The sequence below is a fragment of the Corythoichthys intestinalis genome, chromosome 6 (assembly GCF_030265065.1).
Source record: "Corythoichthys intestinalis isolate RoL2023-P3 chromosome 6, ASM3026506v1, whole genome shotgun sequence".
NCBI classification, from domain to species: domain Eukaryota; kingdom Metazoa; phylum Chordata; class Actinopteri; order Syngnathiformes; family Syngnathidae; genus Corythoichthys; species Corythoichthys intestinalis.
The window spans coordinates 16,875,581-16,879,015 of NC_080400.1; the positions used below are offsets into that span (position 1 = coordinate 16,875,581).

At 41.1% G+C, this 3,435-nt stretch overlaps 1 protein-coding gene across 1 annotated transcript; it reads right to left on the minus strand.

The window, feature by feature from the left end:
- Positions 1-219: 219 nt before the first annotated feature.
- LOC130917992 (trace amine-associated receptor 13c-like) lies at positions 220-1,277 on the minus strand. The gene is made up of 2 exons (XM_057839822.1): positions 1,110-1,277; positions 220-1,026 (listed from the first exon to the last, which is right to left on the minus strand). The coding sequence occupies exons 1-2, from the start codon at positions 1,275-1,277 to the stop codon at positions 220-222; spliced, it is 975 nt and encodes a 324-aa protein (XP_057695805.1).
- Positions 1,278-3,435: the final 2,158 nt, after the last annotated feature.

Below are 3,435 nucleotides of genomic sequence, written 5' to 3' on the forward strand. Positions count from 1 at the left end.
CAAGACGCACATCATCACAGTAACCCTCGACAATGTTATTACAATACTTAATCATTCAAACAAGGTTTGCTTTTTCTTAAGTGAGCAGTAGTACTTGTAACCTCCAGCTTTAACAACAAAGGAACCCGAGTCAGAACGTTGATTGACAGTGCATCGCATCCTAGTTCCCAGTCAGCCCCTGTAACAGTCACATTAATTTGAGAACATTCGAGTGCGCGTCTACAGTATGTTGATCTCAAATGAGCCGGGCTGTAGTATACGCAAGGTGACAATGTGCTTAAAACCTTTTCTAAACCAAGGGTAGAAAAAGGCGTATATCAACGGGTTTATCAAAGAATTGCTATAGTACAGGTATACGGTGTAAATAGTTAAGAGATCGTTCTGAAAAAAATCATATACTTGAGACACAGCAAAATATGGACAGAAGCAAATGAGGAATACGAGAACAACAACGCCTAGCGTTGTGGCGGCCTTCAACTCTGATCTCCTTGCTCCTAAAGGGAGAGACCGTTGTCGTTTGCCATGTGTAACGTGAGAGCGCATGGCCCGCGCCTGAGACACGGCAACCACAAACACTCTCACGTACAGTGTGACGATTATGCTCAGCGGAAGGATGAAAGCCACCAACAGATCCAACAGTCCTTTACTGTATTTTAACATAAACACACACTCTCCATCACAGGAACTTTCTGGATGGATTAGCACATCAGACAAAATGAATCCACAGTAAGCAAGCAATAACAACCAGCACAGACAAACGCAGCATTGAATTCTTTTCACAGTCACTTTGGTGTTATAATGCAGAGGATAACAAATAGCCAAATAACGGTCAATTGATATCATCACCATGTTATAAACCGCCGCACTCGACACAAAATAAGTTGTATAAATACAAAAAGAACACAGATGAACACCAAGAGACCAGCAGGAAGTCAGCCTGTAAAATTCTCCTGGTATTATCAGCAAGCCCACCAGGTTGTCGCTGACTGCCAAAGAGAGGAGGAGGAAGTTGGTGGGAGTGTGGAGCTGCCTACGCACACGTGAAACAACAACGTTAAAACACTTTACAAGTCCTGGGGTTTCATTTAAAATGAGGTTCAACGGAATACTTGCCCGAAGTAGGAGATTGAGATGATGACGATCAGATTGAGCAGCACTGTGAAGATCGCGATGACAGGCAGCAGGGAATAGGTAAGCAAACCTTCAGTTGAGGGCTTCCTGCAAGAAATGTTACCTAGCTGTGGGAAGCAAAGATCAAATTCATTATCAGTGAACATGGAGAAGATGGAGCCCGGACAGCCTTCTGTCGAAACTTCTCTGCTGTCCATCTCATTTATGTGTTTCGAGTGCCCTCCCCAAGCAATTGTGATTGGTGAAAGTATGCTGTCATAATGACCGCCACACCCTAGAGCTGACAATCGACAGTCCTACATTTTTAATGTCATATATTAAACATCACCTCAAATGTACTAGTCCTTCTAAAAAAAATTGCATATTGTGATAAAGATCTTCTGTCTTTTCTGTAATGTACTGATAAACATTAGACTTTAATATATTTTAGATTCATTACACATAACTGAAGTAGTTCAGGTCTTTTATTGTTTTAATATTGATGATTTTGGCAAAAAAAAGTCAAGAAAAACCAAAAGTCTCTCTCTCAAAAAATTTGCATATTTCATCCGACCAACACAAAAAAAGTGTTTTTTAATACCAAAAAGTCAACCTTCAAATAATTATATCAGCTATGCACTCAATACTTGGCCGGGAATCCTTTTGCAGAAATGACTGCTTCAATGCGGCGTGGCATGGAGGCAATATGCCTCTGGCACTCCTCAGTTGTTATGGAGGCCCAGGATGCTTCGATAGCGGTCTTAAGCTCATCCACAGTGTTGGGTCTGGTGTCTCTCAACTTCTTTACATTATTCCACAGATTCTCTTTGGGGTTCAGGTCAGGAGAGTTGGCAGGCCAATGGCGTACCGCACGCATGCTATTTTTAGCCCGTGACGTCGCATCGTAAAGCGGAACTATAGCCAAAGTGGGACATTATAGACCCGCCCTCGTATAGAAACAACGTAATTTGTGCTACTTTTCACCGGTAATCTTTCAAAAACGAACATGCCGATCACGCATTGCTTATTGGAACTTGTAGAAACGACTCCAGACATTACGACACATGAAGGATGTTTTCTTCATACGTTCCCGGAAACCAAAAACTCAGGAGGAAAAGATGTTAAGACCGAATCAACTTGCGCGGACTTTAACACCAGCTCGGTGAATCCATTCTCATTTCATATGCAGTAAACATTTTGTTGGGTTGGCATGGTCTTTCAGAGGACAAAGAGGTAAGCCATTTTTATATTTTTAAGTTATTTATTTAGCGTAACATTGTGCCGTACTGTTTCTGTCTGACAATGAATGAATGACAATGGTATCTGACTGCCACTGTTACCATTTCCGTTATATGTATATATATATATATATATATATATATATATATATATATATATATATATATATATATATATATATATATATATATATATATATATATATACAGTATATATTAGGGGTGTAACGGTACACAAAAATCTCGGTTCGGTACGTACCTTGGTTTTGAGGTCACGGTTCGGTTCATTTTCGGTACAGTAAGAAAACAAAATGCAAAAGCTGGGGGGGGGAGTACAGCCACTGAGTTCTATCTCCTTTTTCTCACTCTACCTACCACATATCTTACTTTATTTCTATTTTCCAATGTTAATATCTAGTTGTCTAGTCTCTTCATCACTAGTCACCCGGTGTCCCCTTTCCCCCTGTCCTCTGGGGAGGGGCTATTTTTCAGCTGCAGCCTCCTGACTTTACGGACCCCACGCTGGATGAACGTCCTCGTTGCTACCCCCGTCTCATCTGGCTAGATGGACCGCTTCTTGTTCCTTTACTCCACTACATCTGTACGGACTGTAACTTCGCCTGCTAATTCCCATTAGCGGTCCTGGGGCTTCCTGTCTATCCGTCCTGGGAGTGGATCTCTCCTGACCGTGGTACTCCCCAAGGTTTCTCATTTTTCTCCCGAAGACTCTGGAGTTTTTGGAGTTTTTCCATGCCGACATGGAGGATCTAAGGATGGGGGAAACCCAGGACTTGAATTTATTTATTCATCCTTGTTGCTTCATTTGCTGTTTCTGAATGTGTATCATATTGCCTCTGCAAAGCCCTTTGAGACAACGTTGTTGTGATCCAGGGCTATACAAATAAAATTGAATTGAATTGAATTGAAAAATATAAATGTGCTAGTTGTTTATTACACACTTTTGTGCTTTCAACAATAGGAACAGTAGCTTATACAAAGCTAGAATTCTGCTCAAAAAGTAGTGGGTATTTAAAGATAATAATCCAACAACAATTTGCCTTTCTGACCCCGCGTATTGGTCAGCTTT